The 15171-nt window shown below is 44.6% G+C and overlaps 1 protein-coding gene across 1 annotated transcript in view; it reads left to right on the top strand.

The window, feature by feature from the left end:
* The window catches only part of ROR2 (receptor tyrosine kinase like orphan receptor 2), a 427542-nt gene that overhangs the window by 403564 nt on the left and 8807 nt on the right, over positions 1-15171 (top strand). The window contains exons 6-7 of the mRNA XM_029618794.1: positions 5390-5704; positions 9587-9832. Coding sequence (XP_029474654.1) covers positions 5390-5704; positions 9587-9832 — 561 coding nt within the window. The remainder of the gene's footprint in view (positions 1-5389; positions 5705-9586; positions 9833-15171) is intronic.

Here is a 15171-nt window from a genome sequence, read left to right as displayed (position 1 = left end):
GGTTCCCATATGCCAGCCAGGGGCAGAGCGCCACAGGGTGCACACCCTCTCAGTGCCTCCCTTTAACAGGAAGGCGGACAATTCAAAATTATTCAAAAGCCTCTCTGAAAACAAAGGCTTTTAGCAATTTTCTGAAAGCCTTCAGGTCATCTAAGAAGCATAAATCATCCAGTAAATCATTCTAGAGTCTTGGCCCTATGACTGACAATGCTTGATTTCTGGTCTCTTACAAATGAGCTTCCTTTATTATTGGGATCTCCAGAAGATGCTATGCAGCAGATCACAGAACACAGATAGGGTGATACCATTTAAACAAGCCGCTTAAATAAACAGAAGCAGTAGCACAAAGCAATTTGAAAACGAATATTAAAATTTAAACCCATTGTGCAACCGGTAGCCAATGAAGCTTCCTAAGTTGGGAAGTGAGTGCCCCATGATGGAATTTTAGTTTACCACACATGCTGAAGAGTTTTGCAGTAATTACAGCACGTAAAAACAATTTTTTGACAACCCCATATACAGAGAATTACAATAGTCTCTTGTTAAAATAAATGCCAGTACTATTCTGAAATCATGGGGATTCAAATAAGGCTGAATATGGCAAAGTGGTCTTAATTTAAAGTACCCAGTGGACTTGTAGAGGACCTCTCCTCCTCCTTAATGGCCAGAGTGGTTGAACCCATTCCACTAGTAGAAAGAGGGCAGGGATTTTATTCCCAATATTTCCTGATACCAAAGAAAACAGGGGAAATCTATCCCATTCTAGATCCAAGGGCCTTGAACAAATTTCTAAAAAAGGAAAAGTTCAAGATGGTTTCCCTGGGCACTGTAATACCTTTCTTGCAAAAGGGATTGGTTATGCTCTCTCAATCTGAAGGATGCATACACTCACATAAAGATCTTCCCCAGTAATCGGAAGAATCTCTGATTTGTGGTGGGAACTCAGCACTTCCAGTACTGCATACTGCCGTTTGGGCTAGGGTCCGCCCCACGTGTCTTCACAAAATGCCTGACCATGGTGGCAGCCCACTTGTGCAGGCTGGGAGTCCGTGTTTTCCCCTATCTGGCAGATTGGCTGGTCAAAAGCACCTCTTGGGCAAGGGCCGAAGCATCCATGCACTCTACCATCCGGGTGCTTGAGTCACTATGGTTTGTCATCAATTTCCCCAAGTTCCATCTCAGCACGATACCTCAGTTGGACTTCATCAGATGGCTCAGGCCAAGGCCTTCCTACCATGCAACGGGCCATCAACTAGATGACCATCACAAGAGGGATTCAAAAGAGGCAGCAAGTATCAGCCTGGGACATGCTGAGGTTGCTGGGCCAGATGGCTGCTTGACTACACATGTGGCGGGCCCAATGGACCCTAAGGTCCCAGTGGCATCAGGCCATACAGGACCTCCAAGACTGCATCTGAATATCTCCGGCCCTCCGGGAATCTTTGTCCTGGTGGCAAGACATTTCCAAACCGGAATGGGGGGGGGAGGGGTTACCTACCAAAGTCCCTGGGTTCAAATACATTGACAATGGATGCATCTACCCTGGGCTGGGGAGCTCATGTAGACTGGCTCAGCATCCAGGTTTTGTGGTCCGCCCAGGAAAAGCAATGTCAGATCGATTTCCTGGAGCTTCACGCAACCGGGTACACTCTGCAGGCTTTCGGAGATTGGCTGTCCAACAAAATTGTCCTGATTAAAGACTGACAATCAAGTTGCAATATGGTCTGTCATCAAGCAGGGAGGCATGGGCTCGTACCTCCTGTGTCAGGAAGCAGTTCAGATCTGGTCATGGGCTTATTCCCACAGGATGGTGCTCAGGGTCATGTATCTGGCTAGCGAGGAGAATGTATTAGCGGACAGGCTTCAGGCCCCAAGTGTGGTCTCTGGATCAGGGTATGGCAAATTGGATCTTCCGCCTCTGGGACAGCCTAGACAGGGAACTATTCACTGCACCTTGGAGCAGGAAGTTTCCTCAGTTCTGCTCCCTGTACAGGACTCACAGCAGGCCAGCCTCAGATGCTTTCCCCTGTATTGGGGCAAGGGTCTTTTGTACGCGTATCCTTCAGTTCCACTGGTAGCGAAGACTTTGTTGAAGCTTTGCAAGGACAGGGGAATTATGATTCTCATAGCCCCTCATTGGTCATGGCAAGTCAGGTTTCCATTCCTATGGGAGGTATCCATCTAGAAACCGTTCAGACTGGGGACTTCCCCAGATCTCATCACACAGATTCGGGGCAGGTTGTGACAACCCAACTTTCAGGCCTGTCGCTCACAGCCTGGATGTTGAGAGGATGACTCTCCAATCCCTTGATCTTTTAGAGGATGTGTCTTGGTGTCTTCCAGACAACCTTCCACTAGAAAGTCATATAGACTGAAGTGGAGGAGGTTCTTCGTGTGGTGTGAGTAAAATGCCTTAGATCCTTTCTCCTGCCCAACGTACAAACTCTTGACTACCCTTCTTACACCTCTCAAAAGCTGGTCTTAAAACCAACTTTGTGAGGGTTCATCTGCATATGATTGGCGCATATTATCATCATGTAGAGGGTAAGCCCATCTCCGAACAGCCTATAGTTGTATAGTTCATGCGAGGTCTGTTTCAGTGGAGGCCTCCTGCTGTGACCTGGGACCTTAATGTAGTGCTGGCCTAGCTGATGAAAGCTCTTTTCAAGCCACTGAGTTCTTGTGACCTGAAGTACCTGACCTGGGAGGTCATATTTTTGGTGGCAGTCACTTCAGCACACAGGATCAGTGAGCTCCAGGCCTTAGTGACCTATTCACCTTATACTGTTTTTTATTATGACAAGCTGCAACTTAGGTGCATACACAAGACCGCTGATTTATCTATTACCTTGTTTTCAATATTTTAAGATCATATATAATGTGTAAATTTCTTCTGCGTCAGTTAGAGCTCTCATATTCTGGGTTGCTATTAGTGATCTGTTATATCTGTCCATGTACGATCAGATAAAATAAGGACGTTGCTTATTGCATTCTGTCTCGTTGGTGATTACAAATTTTTCTTTTACAAACTTTTAAATTGGTACAGACAGAAGTATACAAAGCCAGGCCAAGGGGCCTCCAGGGAAATCCCATGACTTTTTCCTTTAAGGGATTTTCCACACTTTCCTTCCCAAACCTTTGCTCTTTCCTCTATGTAAGCTAAATGCCATGGGTACCATATTGACTCTACAGCATAAGCTATCGCAGGGGCAGGCAGAAATGTTTCTTTTAAACATCACCACTTTTGTCTCTTTTCATTGCTTGTTAATGTTGGGTATTGCTGAGGAAGAATAAGCCTGAGAGGAGCACTGCCTGCCTGTCTGCCACTACAGCTTTCTGCTATTGTTCTGCCTATGCCACATCAGTATAGTATATACAGAGACATACCAAAGCTGGGAACACTCCCAGCGACCCAGAAGAGAATCTTGGACTATATAGGATCTGCATCAACCAAAGAGTTCCCCTCTTCCCACCACCAGACATATAGCTCCCCGATCCAACTACTCAACACACAGTAACATAGCACGGTAGATATTGGCAGATGTTGGCCTACCCAGTCTATCTAGTTGTCCTTATATACAGTGTTCTAGCTCTGATCATCAATCTTCCTTGCTCTCACTCTCTGTGCTAAGGAGATCTCCCAGCTGTCCTCCGGACAAGCTTGACCACCTGCAGGAGGTCATACATTGTCCTTTTTGCTTTTAGTTGTGATGTAGCCAGGTGATCTTGCTGCCCTTCATAGGTGACCTGCCACCTTTCCCAAATGATATTTTTCAGAGTATTTGTACAGGGCTATTAGCAGATTAGTGTGTGCATTGAGAGGAGGCAGGGACCAATGAAGAAATGTACTCAGTATTTTGTGATACACAGCATAGTGCCAGAAGTAGATTCCAACTAGACAAGCTGAAGAAAACAGGAAGATACCCACATTGTTGACATCAGCTATCTACAAAGTGGTTTCTAGCACTGTGGCTTACCAAAAATTGCTGAATAATCTTCTCCTCTCTTAGCCTTCCTCTCCATTTCCTACTCTCCCCAAATTTCACCATCTTCAGCTCCATGTCCTGCTTCTCTGCAGCTTTTTGACCAGACTCAGGTTTGCTTGTTCGTCTGGCCACTGCTGGAAACAGGATACTGAGCTCGATGAAGCCTCGCTCTGACCCAGTATGGAAGTTCTTGTGTTCCTCTTCTTTGAAGGGCCCTGGCCTTCACTCCCACCTACAGCAGTTCCCCTCCTCAGTCTGCTCCTGCTTCCCAACCCCATCACTCCTCGCTCCCCTTCAGTGAAGCACGAGATTCCTACCATAACATCTGTCCAGTTTTGTTCCAATATTTCTGATCTCTTACATCTACAGGAAAGGTCCATGATTGCACCCAGGATGGGAAGTGCAGCGAGCCATTGTTGAGAGACGAAAAAGCTGTGTTTCCATATGAGCACGCCACATCAAAGAGAAAAGGGAACATTTTGCTTTGGAGCTGTTTTCTTTTTCTTTTAAAAAGTGAAGGGTTCTCTGCTCCATGGCTCAGCACTTCCACTCAGCCACATGTTAGACGGCCATACTGAAATACAGTTTTAAACAGTTCTGGATTTGGACTTTAAATTTAATTACTTGCTTTTCAAAACCTGTGCTCAATATGCATTACAGTTTAGGAACAGTAGATAGCTCCCTAGTCTGATAAGCAAGTGAAGGCTAAGCTCTCTTGCCCCTCAGGATAATGATGACACTCCTTGGTTTTATGGATCCCGTTTCAGCCAGGAACTCTTTACCTAACTCGTAAAAGTTTTTTTTTTATACTGGTTAGAGGGATCAATATATCTAGTGTTGTATTGCATTGTATTATCTATTCTGTGATGCCATAAGATATCATTTTGTATTACTGAACTTCTCAAAGTGAACAAAACAAGTTAAAGGGGAAGAGCAAATACTAGTAAATGCACATAACGTTCTGCAGAGCAAGGCACTCGTGTGGCCCTGTGTGCCAGGTATCTGTTCACTCATGCAGGGTGCCAGCAAGCAGCGAGCAAAACCTGAGCTGAGACCTGTTTGTGGAAAATGCACTGTGTAAGTGGGCAAGGGTGACACCCAGTGGTCACATTGAAATTTAGTGTCAACTGTTAAAGCTGGTGTTGAACATAGAGAGGATACTGAGCTGAAAGGAATGGCTTTGCACAGGATACAGCAGAGATCAGAGCTGTGGTAAGAGCAGGGTCTGGGAATCGCACGTCACTTTCAGTTGCAGGGGGCTGAGCGATGCCATTCTACTAACGCTAGCACAGCCTTTCTTTCTGTTTGCCTCGATGGAAGAGCACGTGTTCTAGTTCCTCCTCGAGGTTTGTTTGTGCCCGTTTCCGTGGGAGTAATGTGCTGTATTTTCCCCTCTCTTCCAGCTGCATTTACTATGATTGGCACGTCCACCCACCTGTCTGACCAGTGCTCCCAGTTTGCCATCCCATCCTTTTGCCACTTTGTGTTCCCACTGTGTGAGGAGAGTTCCCGCACACCCAAGCCCCGGGAGCTTTGCAGGGATGAGTGTGAGGTCCTGGAGAATGATCTGTGCAAGCAGGAGTACAACATTGCCAGGTCCAACCCGCTCATCCTGATGCAGCTGCAACTGCCCAACTGTGAGGAGCTGCCCCTGCCCGAGAGACCCGAGGCCTCCAGCTGCATGCGGATCGGAATTCCTGCCGAGAAGCTCAACAGATGTAAGCCCCGATGCCCTCAGTCTTGCCCTCAGCCACTTTCTGCTTTGTTTGTCGGGGACTTTTTAAATGTAACGCTTGGTGAGAAATATGGCACGTTCTGTTTTTCTGTAGGTTGTTCTTGATGCTAAAACTTCCTAGACCGTTTATGGGTTTTTTTTTTTTTTTTTGCTTTTTGAAAATGTATTACTCTGAGGGTTGTGTCTTTACGTGGAAAGATCTTCCATGCTTTTCAGGTGATAAGAAACACCTCCGATAGCCAGGAACCATAGACTTAAAGGAAATACAAACACACTTGCAAAACATGCCTCCACTCAGTACCACATCATGCTAAACAAAAAAAAATCTATGGCACAGTTGCTTGACTGAATACTTACAAGGGTTATACAAACTGGCAGCTACTGCTGTATGCAAAATATACTTAACATCATAGGAATTGCAAGAAAATATTGTTAGATAAGGACTGACTGAAGTTTAAATTAACTTAATCTATTGCATGCTTGCCCATTGAAGAGATAACTGTGTGTACCGTAATTTGCCAAACAGAGTGAACAGTCTTGACATTAACCTTCACAGCTGGAAACGCAGTGCACCACAATGTGCTGGAAATGCATTCCTTTTAAGTCCCCAAGCAGTTTAGCTCATGCACGCACTAACAGGTGAATTTTCAAAGGAGCTATGCGCAAAATTGTAACACACTATCATAGCAATTTTCAAAAGCCATTTATGCACATATGAGCTAATTTTCAGAAGCCCGTGTGCATAAAAACAGTGGGGGTTACACGCGTGGCTGGGTCTTGTGTGTGCTGCGCGCATTTTCGGAAGGGCCTGGCCACGCACATAAACCCCATTACACGCCGAAATGCCAGGCCTCTCCACAGGGGCAGGCCGAAGGCATGGTCTGGACAGGGAGGGGCGGGACGGGACAGTGCGATTCGACGCTGTCCTGGGGAAGCTTGTGCCAGCAGCCGGCCGGCGTGCTGAGATAACTTCTGTTCCCCAGGAGCAGAAACAAAGTAAGTGGCTAGGAAGGGGTTAGGGGTCGGGGAGGAGAGGAGAGGGGAAAGGGTAGGAAGGTTAGGTAGGGGTTAGGGAACTTGTGAAACCCTACATCCCATCGCCTTGCGAGGCCTTTTAAAATTCCACCCCCCCCCCCCCCCCCCCCCCCCCGTGCGTGAAGGAGGCCTTCTTGCCTGCACATGTGCGTGCGGATATCGTATTTTATAACGCGCGCATGCTATAAAATAGCCCCGTCCATGTGCACGGGTCTTAAAATCGGCCCCATAAAGTGCACTTACGCAAGTAAATCCTATGGACAATTCAATGACATATATTGTAGCAATTTTCAAAAGACCACTTACATGGGTGAAGTGCATTTGCACTTGTAAAACCCAGTTTTAAGCATGTGAATCCTTTTGAAAATTACTCACCATATGCATAAAATTTACCTGTGGGAGTGTAAAAAGATCTCTTGTTATCTGATATCTTCATGCAGGAGGTAATTTCTGTGTTAATTCAGAAATATATGTTAAACACAAAACCTTCCTAGCTCAGTCAGATCGTTAAGGTTGGTTTTGCCAGACAGAGATAGGGACATTATGAGCTTTCATTTCAAAATTATTATTTACAAATCGCAATTGACAAAGATCTCTCCATTTAATAAGAAACATACAAATAGGAAGCTGCTGTAGCCAAATCATACATCAGCAAATTGCAGAAAATCTGGAATCCTGTAGATCATGATGTTTCCCAGGTGCTGTAATTGCAACCTTTTTTTATTGTATCATTAGATAAAATATGTTGTACAATATGGTATTAGTATCCTCCCAGACCAGTTAGTATGGGTCACGAAATGCAAATTGTATATAAAAATTCTTATGAAGTCAATAAAATATTATGAATACAAAACACCCTATAAACTTCCCAAACTACTAAACATACCTTCCTGTATAGAAGATATAGTTAACCTGATCCTCTTCATAACTCCTGTTCCTATTTCAAGAGTTTGAGGTGTCTCACATACCGCAACTTCACAGAAATTCAACATTTTTAATAAATACTATGCTTACTTTTTGTTTTCCCTCACTCTTATCCTTCATCGCGTCTATCTCCTGACTTTGTTTGCTGGTTCTCGTTACCATTTCCTTTTTTCTTCTATGCTTGTTTTCTCCTTTCTTCATCTATCTCTCTCTATCACCAGTCTCGTTAAGATTTCTTTATTTCGTAACACTTTGATTCCTCTCTTGAAGGATCCAGGGACACCTCAGGAACTTGAGGGGCCATTACACATCCCATTGCTAGGAAGACCCTACTCCGCATCAGGGCTGACTCCCTGATTCACGCTACCAAATCCTGGCTTGCGTACCTCCATAGAGGGAAGGATTAATCTCCAAGGCCCCAAGACACTTTAAATGGAAACAGTTCCAAGGAGACAATTTACACAATCTTTTGTGTTCAAAAAATGTCTTTACTAAACTGTTCAAATTCGAATGTTGCAATTTACATAGTCTTTCAGCAGGAAAAATACTCTATATTGAGATTTTACAAGGGTGTTTCTAATCCTTACTGTTACACCTTCCTGGGACCCTCTCACTCCTTTTCCTGGGATTGTAAGGCTCCCTTGGATAGATGTTAGGTGCCTTTGATTCCCAAGGACTCTTTTTGGTATCTGAATCTGCCAATGCTTGACTCTCTCTTGGCGCATCTTTCTCCTCCTCCCTTTGGACTCCTGGATCAGAGCCCTGGCTGGATGGCTCTCTCCTTTACTCCTTTATTTCGTTTTCACTCTGCTGGACCCAGGGCAAGCTCACTTTATTAGTGTGGATCTTTGCTCACTCTTGAAACACCAGATCACGGTCCTCTTTCCTCTATAGAAAGGCAGAGCACCGAGTGAGGGAGTTACTCCCTCAGGGTGGTGACACTCTCCATTCCATGGCTGGATCCCCTGGGAACGACTGTTTATAGGAGAGTATCAGCAGCTTCACCATAGGGACTTTACTGTGTGGTCCTCTGTACCCGCTGCAGAACTTTGGAGAAAGGAGGATTGCTTCCTCTCTGCAAATTCCCAACTTCTAGCTGACCAGAATATTCTTAGGCTTATCTGACCAACACCCAGGACTACACCATTACGAGCACTCCTAGAGGGGAGTGCCATTCCAAATAGTTCAGTCCACTCCACTACTCTAACAACCTTAACATGTCCTTCAGCGAGAGGAGGCCTATTTACACTTTAGTTTAATTTCTTTCCATCTTTCTTCTCCCACTGTCTCTCCATTTATTACCAGTGCTCAGGAGAGATAGCTTGCAGCAGAACTAAAGCAGATACCAAATGTCCCCATAGTTACCTCCTCCTCCTTCTTCCCTGGGAAAGTTGCATTTCTAATAAGGAAGCCTTTATGATAGGGAGACGGAAAGAAAGGGGCACAGCTCTTGAAGTGTCCCTGGCGGTTCCTGTAGTTCCACAGCCACCTGCCTCTCCTTCCGCTCTCATGCTAATGGTGGCAACTTCTCTCCTGCGTTTCAGAAGTGATGCCGCACATCTCCATTTTACTTCTCTAGGTCAGAATCTGGCAGCTGACGGAGAGCCCAGGATCTCCTGATTCAGATTACGACTTTGTGCAGGGGGGGGGCATGCGGGTGGTTGCTTTCTGCAGTTTGGGCTTTCTTCCACGTGACGGCAGTCTAATGTGCACCCCTGATAAGCTCCCAAGTATCCCTGTGGAGTACATGTATGATTGAGAACCACTGCTCTGATTATAATTTACTGAATTCTTTGAGTTTCACAAATTTTAAGGGCAGAGTTGTTTCATGTGAAAATGATGCCTTTCCCCTTCCACTTTCTTAGTAAATTTAAAAAAATTTTTTTTTTGCAATGCCTGCCTGCAGATCACCAGTGTTACAACGGCTCTGGGTCAGACTATAGGGGAACCGTCAGCAGCACCAAGTCGGGTCATCAGTGTCAGCCTTGGAGCAGCCAGTTTCCTCACAGCCACCACCTGACGAGCGCAGAGTTTCCAGAGATAGGAGGTGGGCATGCGTACTGTCGAAATCCTGGAAGCCAGTCAGAAGGCCCCTGGTGTTTCACCCAAAACAAGAACGTGCGCATGGAGCTGTGTGAAGTCCCTGCCTGCAGTACGTATTCTTGCTTTTCTTCCATTTTTTTCACCGAGGCCTTTGTAAAGTAGATTTTAAATCTTTCACGAGAAAGATTCCAGAAGGGGATGACAGCATAATGTACAATCAGATCAAAAGTGTTGCAGTTTTTTGTTTTCAGGGTCTTAACATGTTGATCTACAGTCCAGCTGATGCAGAGCGCTGTCTTGCTGTACAGTGACGTTAGCTATCCTGTGCCTCAGTGTATGTCTCCAAAAATCAATCCCTAAAAACCTGATTTAAAAAGCCATATTTTTACTGAATGTTTAAAGCAGAGATAATTTTCTGACACGGGGGCTTGTTTTGGCAGTAGGTTCCACAACCCTGGAATGTATCCCATAGATGCAAGGGTACAGTTTGGAGTCAACTTAACTTCTTTAAGAGGAGAGTGTTCTAGGGGAGCCTCCTAGGAACGTAACCTATTCAGGCATTCTCTTAACTAGCTTGCACCTTTTCTTTTCAACGCTTTGAAAGCCCACATTTAGATCTATAACTAATGGGGGATCCAGTGCAGTTCATAGCGTACATAACTTTTGGCCATATGAAAAAAAAAAAAGACTCTCTAGAAGGTGCGTAATGAATCTACACACATAACTTATATTTTCAAAAAGCATGCGTGTACCTGGCTTGCAAACAATGCTACTGACGCCAAAGTTATCAAACAGGTAAAGGTATGCACAATCGTAGCTGCCTAACACGCTGATATTCAAACCTAATTTATGCCGGCACATTGTGCTTGAAAATTGGGTTGTTTTTGTGTGTGTTTAACGGTGCATGTTTAACTTCTGCAGAAAGGAACAGTATGGAAAATTTATCCCATAACATATAGCAACTCAGCAATGCCAGGAGTGTTGACCAATAGGGATATGCATTCGTTTGAAACAAATACTAAAAGTGCAAAGAATGGAATGAAATGAAAATAGCTTCTCAAGAAAATATATGAACATTTTGGAGTATTTTCGTATTCATTACTATATTGGGGGGGGGAAAAAGGCCTCCTCGCACCCTCCAATCACCCTCCTGCCCTGTAAAATTCAACCTAGGGCCCGTGTCTGCCCTGCTGGGATGAGCCAGACCTAGCTGGGACCTTCCTAGGACTCGCTACCCCCACTCACTCTGCAAAATTGGGCCTGGGGCCTGGGCCTACTCAGCCGGGCCTCCTCAGGCCCCTCCCATTCCCCCTGTAAACATATGCTGGGATGGAGGACTTCCCTCCCTGGCCCTCCACTTACCCCCTTTGTGTTGATCTTGCCAAAAGAAAGGTAAGGGCAGGAACAAAGCCTATTCACTTCAGCTGTGGCATCTAGATCTTTAATAATGGCATAATTTCCGCACTGTGCTCTGGGTGGCCAGTGCCATTGTTAAGAATCCAGGTTCCAGGGCCGAAGCAAGTGGGTTATGCATTGGTCCTTACCCTTCTTTTAGCCAGACCAGCACTAAGAGGATAGGTGGGGCCCAGGGAGTCCCAGGCTCTGGCATATGTTTACAGAGAAGAGGGGCCCCAGTTTGGCCTGGACTCAGGCTTAATTATTATGCTAGGAATGGGGCCCTGACTTGGTCTGGGCCTTGTGTTGAATTTTCCAGGGTGGGAGGTTATTCAGAAGGCTGTGGGAGGCCTGTTCTGTTTTTTTTGGTAAGGGAGGGAGTTTTGGAGGAAGGTTAATTTTTTTTTTTTTTTCACTTTGGAAACCAAACTGAACTGAAAGCACAAATTAAATGAGCTGAAAAGAAAATCTCGAAAAGAATGAATAGAGTTGAAACAAAAATGTTTTATATTGATTTAACATATTAGTGGTGTTACTCCCCTAATTATAGGGTTTATTGGTGCGTAGTTTATTCAATTACCCACACTTTGCTTAATTTTGTAGTAGCCCAGTTGTATATCTAGCTATCTAGTTAGATAGATAGTATTTAAGCTAGAATTCATTAGTAGGAAAATGTATTTTGGTTATTTAGGTACTCAATCATATAAGATTCCTTTTGTAATCATTTTATTTATATACATTTTTTAAGTGGCTGCTGTTGGCCGCTCTTGAATTGCCTTATTTCTGGACATACTTGGAACACAAGACACAAAAAGCAATCACTATGGACTAATCTCGCCAACGTATGATGTGCTTACATGGCTTATGGGCTGTGTAACGCCAGGCAGAGCCCTTTTCCTTAACCTGTGCAAGAGGAGTTCTGTTTAAAAGGAGCACTGTTCGGAGCTGACGCTGCCTGGTCCCCTTCGCAGCCTGCAGAGGGAGGCATTGCCCCATTTCATGTTGTAGAAAGAGGCCTGAGAGTCTGAGGAGGAAACAGGAGCAGCTAAAATATATATATATTTTTTTATGTAGCTTATATCTTGCCAATACCAGAGGACACCTGCTCAGAGTATGGGCTCATTCTGTCAGTGTGTGCCACCCTCGCTCTCTCATGTCTGTCTCACATGCAGAATGCTGTGAAAATCGAAAACTTTTTAAATAAAATGTATTAAAAGGGTAATTATCAAAATATTTTATCCATGTGAAAAATGTGCTTGAAAATTGCTCTACACCCCCCCCCCCCCAATCAAAAAAGGGTAAGGGAAGGAAAGTATGCCCAGGGATTTCATTTTGAAATCTCCGCTTATTTTTTTTTTTTTTTAATGCATACTTTGCAGGTACTAAGTACTTGGCTCCCCCTACGAGACTAAATTTTCAAAGTGACAACTCTACAGCAAATTTGTCTTTGAACATTAGCTTAAACACCCCATGGCTAGTTTCAAATTTGCCCCTAAAACCTCTTTATGACACAATACAAATGAGGAAAATATCGAGCCGGTTCATGCCCTGCATTCAGCGGGAAGCTGTGCGTAGCCAGCTGGTGGGATGGTTCAGTCTGTGCCGTCTCTTACGCTGGTAGGGATGCACTGGGCCTGCACTGCAGCTGAAGATGCAGGGCAGGCCCCGCAGTTTGGCAGGAGTAGTGAGCGAAAGCATTTGGTTTGCTGTGAGCTGAAAGCAGTCCACCAGCTCTGAGGAAGAATCCCTGCATTTCCATGAAAGGCACTACATGAGAGGCCATCATTTGTGTGTGCATGAGAGCGCCAGTCCTGCCTCTCCATCACCCTGAAATAAAAGGAAAGCTAATCATAATCAAGAGATTCATCTTACCCACAGCACAAACACACCGTAAACACACAAGTGCAAGCCCAACATAAAAATCTCACCTTAAACGTGAAGTAAAAGAACTCCTTCAATACAAACAGTCGCGCGCACTCTGTCTGCTGTTAAGTGAGTACAGTTTAAATTCATGGAACTTCTTCCTTTTCTTTCACCTTTCTAATTGTAGTGCTATGGTTATTATTATTTTCTCTCTGTACATAATGGGGTAGATTTTAAAAGCCCTACGCGTGCCGGGTCTATTTTACAAAGGCCCGGCGACACGCGTAAAGCCCCGGGACGCGTCTAAGTCCCGGGGCTTCGAAAAAGGGGCGCGGCGGTCAGGGGCGTGGCGCAACAGGTAGGACAAAGGTCCTGGGGGGTGTCTAGATTAGGGCTAGGAGGCAGGAGGGTTAGGGAAAGGGGAAGGGAGGTTAAGTTAGGGGGCTGGGAGGGAATGGGGAAGGCCCCGGGCATCGGCATGCACAAGTTGCACAATTGTGCACCCCTTTGTGCGCGCCGACCCTCTATTTTATAACATGTGCGCACCAGCGAGCGCATGTTATAAAATCGGACGTCCACGTGCGCGCGCTAGTTTTGAAAATCTACCCCAGTATCCTTAGCTCTCTGGATGGTATCTGTCGGCAGTTGGTGGGGTGCACACATGTACCTCGGTCTGCTGAGGAACATAGGCGCATATTTTCAGGTACACACCTATCCCGGGACTTCTGCGCAGACAAGGGAACATACATATGTCATTCCAGAGCCGACAGGGTGCTCCCAGCTGTTGTGCACATAGCACCAGTGGTAGGCAGAGGGCCGCCCTGGGGCCATGGGAAAGGAGGCAGGCACAACAACTCCTGGAGCCGCAGGAACGAAGAAAGTCAGCGGAACTCCCGTACGCGAACAGGAAGGAGAAGGAGAAAAAGGAAATGAGAGCTCGGGTCGGACAGGGTGGAGAGATGAAAGAATCCCAGTCGAGCAGGGAGAGGAGGGAATGAGACTGCTGGTGATAAGCAGCGATGGATGCCCCGCAAATGTTTTGCAGGTGTCTGCTAGTATTGTATGTATTATGCTTTGCCAGGTTTGTTGTTTCTTTATTTTTGTATTTGTGTTTAATTAGTTGTGGATACATCACATACAACTTATAAAAAAAATAAATAATTTCAAGTAATACAAGGAATATAACACCACATTATTACTAAACCTAAACAAAACATGAGGCATAATCCACATCCAGTTTTTCAAGAATAACACCAAGTAATGCAAGCTTTACCAAACACAAACTGAAGACATCTCATTCGTTCATCTGCACTCACTCCAAGACTAGGGAACTCTAATATTCTATCCAGTGTGGTTGTAAACTCACATTTTTATATAATCTTTCAAAAGAATTTGACACATAAATAGAGCATTCAGCCACTCAATATGCATCTAGTCAGACATTATTTAGAAAATCTAATAAGAAGTGGAGACGATGAGTGGTATACAGTAGTAGGTACAGACCACAGTAGTAGATAGTATAGCTCTGGTTACGTTCATGGAACCTTGTCTTACAGAACTCATAAAGATGAAGGAGGGGTTTCTGATTGCATCCAAAAATTTAAAAAACAATGTTTTGAATATGGAATAAAAATACCATTCCGCCAAGATTTTAGCTTTAACATCTTTTAACTTTCAGGTCAAAATGAAATGTATTTTCCTCTAGGAGGCGGGAGGGTTAGGGGATGCATAGATGTTGAGATTTCTTTTGTTGGTATTTTATTTATTTTTAAAAGTTTATATACCGCTTTTAAAACAATTCGTCAAACGGTTTGCAGGAAATAATATACATAATAAATACACATAAAAACGTACATAAAGCAGATGTAAAAGAATTTAAGAGAATGGGACTGCTTGGATTGCGGGGGTGGGTGCCTACGGGAAAATAGGGTTTAAGAAACGTGCCTGGGGCAGCCTACCGGGTGGTAGGGAGAGAGCTGAATGCCATTGAAAATAAGTATGTTTTTAAAACTGTTTAAATTCCTTGCTAGAAGATAAACTGTCTTAGGTAGTCTGGGATGGAATTCCAGAGTTTAGGGCCTGCTCCTGAAAAAGCACGTCTTCTGGTGATGTCTAGTCGTGCCAAGCATACCGACTGAATTTCCAGTAGGTTTTTGTGTAATGACCATAATTGTCTGTATGGTTGGTAGA

This window comes from Rhinatrema bivittatum, chromosome 1, assembly GCF_901001135.1.
Source record: "Rhinatrema bivittatum chromosome 1, aRhiBiv1.1, whole genome shotgun sequence".
Classification (NCBI taxonomy): domain Eukaryota; kingdom Metazoa; phylum Chordata; class Amphibia; order Gymnophiona; family Rhinatrematidae; genus Rhinatrema; species Rhinatrema bivittatum.
Note: the sequence above shows the minus strand (reverse complement) of the source record. Positions and strands in the feature narration are given on the sequence as shown.